The sequence below is a fragment of the Echinops telfairi genome, unplaced genomic scaffold, assembly GCF_000313985.2.
Source record: "Echinops telfairi isolate 266 unplaced genomic scaffold, ASM31398v2 ScPeMD7_1;HRSCAF=3_0, whole genome shotgun sequence".
NCBI lineage: Eukaryota > Metazoa > Chordata > Mammalia > Afrosoricida > Tenrecidae > Echinops > Echinops telfairi.
The window spans coordinates 6,271,965-6,274,383 of record NW_022103896.1 but is presented as its reverse complement, the minus strand read 5'-3'; the positions used below and the strand labels follow the sequence as shown (position 1 = coordinate 6,274,383).

Here is a 2,419-nt window from a genome sequence, read left to right as displayed (position 1 = left end):
GAGAATGGGGGTTCGGAACTGGGGTGCGCAGAAGGGATTGCAAGAAGAACTGGTGGAAAATCAGGAGGTTCACAGGGGGCCGCATGAGGAAGACTTAGGAGGGAGCGGGCACCTGCCTGGGTCCTTTGGTGAAGTTTGGGGACCTTGGAGGAGGTTTGGGGTTAGACCCCAAGCATCCTTGGAGGACTGGGACCCAGCATGTGCACAGGGCAAGCACCAGGTTCCTCTCCCAGCCCCACTCCCCGGTCCAGACTGCAATCTCCCTGCCCTGGCAGGGTGGTCTGCCCTCTCTGGAAAGGGGCAGCTTCTGCCACGCCCAAGGCTGGCTGTAGGAGGGCTCACGAGGGGAAAGAGGCTGGAGCCCCCTTCTTGGCTTGTCTTTGGGAAGCACAGGCTGGGTGGGTGGGTGACCCTCATTGACGCTGGCTGCCTTGGGGTTGGGAATGTCATTTCGCCACCACTCCTGCTCAGGGCAGGGGAGTAGAGCTGGGACACAGGGACCGCTGGGTGGATGGAGACGCGCCTGCCCCAGGACTGTGTTCCCAGGGCTTGGTGTTGCTGGGCTGTCTGAACGATCAGCCAGGATGGATGGTAAATGACGTCTCCCCGGGAGCTGGATTTCGCCTGTATCTGGGAGCCCTGTCCAGACAAAGCTGGGCCAGCAGTCTGCGTTTGCCCCAGGAGCTAGCAGGAACAGGGTCCTGTCCCATCTGCCTGCCCCTGGACCAGGACCAAGCTCTGTGCTGACAGCCTGTGGTTCCCAGTGGAATCTGCCCGGCTGGTCCTAGGCTGGCGGCGCCTTTTATTGTTGGGAGTGAGCGTTGAGGCAGGCATGTCCCGCATTTTGCTATCCGTTTTTCAAGACAGCACACACCTTGGTTTGCCTAGCGCAAGCAGCCCTTCCCGGGCGGCGTGTGTGCTGCACACCTGGAGGCAGCGGCTGCCAAGGCTCTGGACACCTCCAGGAACCGAAGCCTGGCGTGTTTCACCTGTGCTTCCCTGGGCTTTATGCACAGCTTCCTCCTGTGACCAGTCTCAGGCGTCCTGTCCTGTTACTGTTTCGAGCCAAAGCTCTGGGCGCGTGTCCCTGAGTTGGGGGGTGGGGGGGTCATGGGGACTGTTGCCCTGTGCTCTCCTGGCAGTCGGGTTTGTGCTCCTTGCTTCTCTGTGTTGCATGTGTCTTTTGTTGCCTCCCGGCTGCTGCCATCTCTGGGGGACTCTCCTCCGCACACTGGGCGTGACCCCTGGCTTTGGGATGTGTGTGGACCCCAGACCACTTTTCTTTAAGCAGCCGGGGGGAAGTTGTGTGGGACTCCATTGAGAACATAGTTTATAATGAGAGTGTTGCCACTTCTCTTATGTCTGAAGTTGGGTCTTTCCACACACCCCCCCTTTTCTTTTCTGTGCCAGGTTGCTATAGTATTGTGTTGCTAGGACATTCAGGAGTCTTTTGGGCTCTCAATTGATGCTGGTGCTCATAGCGTTGAGGTATTTGAAATGGATCGTGGAGAAATGTTGCCACTCAGTTCTGTGTGTGTGTGTGTGTGTGTGTGTGTGTTGTGTTATGTTCATGATCAACCTGATGACCTTGCTTATCCGTCAGAAATGTGAGTCTAGTCAAAATGACGGTTTCTCAATTCGAGCAGGTTTGTGAAGGGCGAAAGAGGGCTACTGAGCTCCCTTTCGGATCCCGCTCCTTCACTGTACTTCAGATGGAACCCCCTGCCCCCAGTAGCTCACAGGCAGATAGGCAGATAGATAGGTAGATAGATCTCTAGAAGGCACGCACAGTCCATCACTTGAAATATTAATGTGCTCTATTAGGCAACTCCGACACAGGGTCTGAGTTAGAGCAACTAGGAAGACGCGGAGGGTTGTGTCTGCTTCTCCTGGTTGTGGACTCCACGGAAACATTGCTGTTCTTAGCACCGTTTTCTGCTGCTAAGGGTAGCTACTTCCCCCACCCCCTCCATTTTGTCCCCCTTCCACATTGGAGCCTGCACCAGCCACAGCATTTTCCAGCCCGGATGGGTGAGCCTGGCCCCCTGGGCTGGAGTGCTGAGTGACAGGTGACAGAGCCACTTTGTCATTGGCGTCCTGAGACCAAGGATGCCTTCCTTCCGTTGACACAGCGTTTTCAAGTTTACAGGGCACGTTCCGCCCGGGCGGTCTCCTTCCTCCTCACACTCCTTCCTTGCAAGGAGGAGGCAGGGTCCGTGTCTCGGGTGGCGCAGGGCTCTAGGGGAGGGGACAGAAGGCCTTAGCGTTACTAGCTTGTGGGAGACGGACACATCACAGTCTCTCGGGCTGTTCTCTCTATGTATGTGCGCCTTTGGGAAGAGAAGTGGGGCTAGCGGAAAGCCCTGCAGAAATGAAGGCAACTGCTAGGGTTATTTGGGGTTGACGTAGCTGTTGGGGG

General features: G+C 56.8%; 1 protein-coding gene across 2 annotated transcripts in view; it reads left to right on the top strand.

Moving 5' to 3' along the window:
* The first annotated feature begins 550 nt into the window (after positions 1-550).
* KHDRBS3 (KH RNA binding domain containing, signal transduction associated 3) overlaps positions 551-2,419 on the top strand; it is a 110,588-nt gene continuing 108,719 nt past the window's right edge. For both annotated transcript variants that reach the window (XR_006679707.1, XM_030884466.2), the window contains exon 1: positions 551-591. Coding sequence is in view for 1 of the 2 variants with exons in the window: in XM_030884466.2 (XP_030740326.2) it covers positions 585-591 (7 nt within the window). In the remaining variant the exon portion in view is untranslated. The remainder of the gene's footprint in view (positions 592-2,419) is intronic.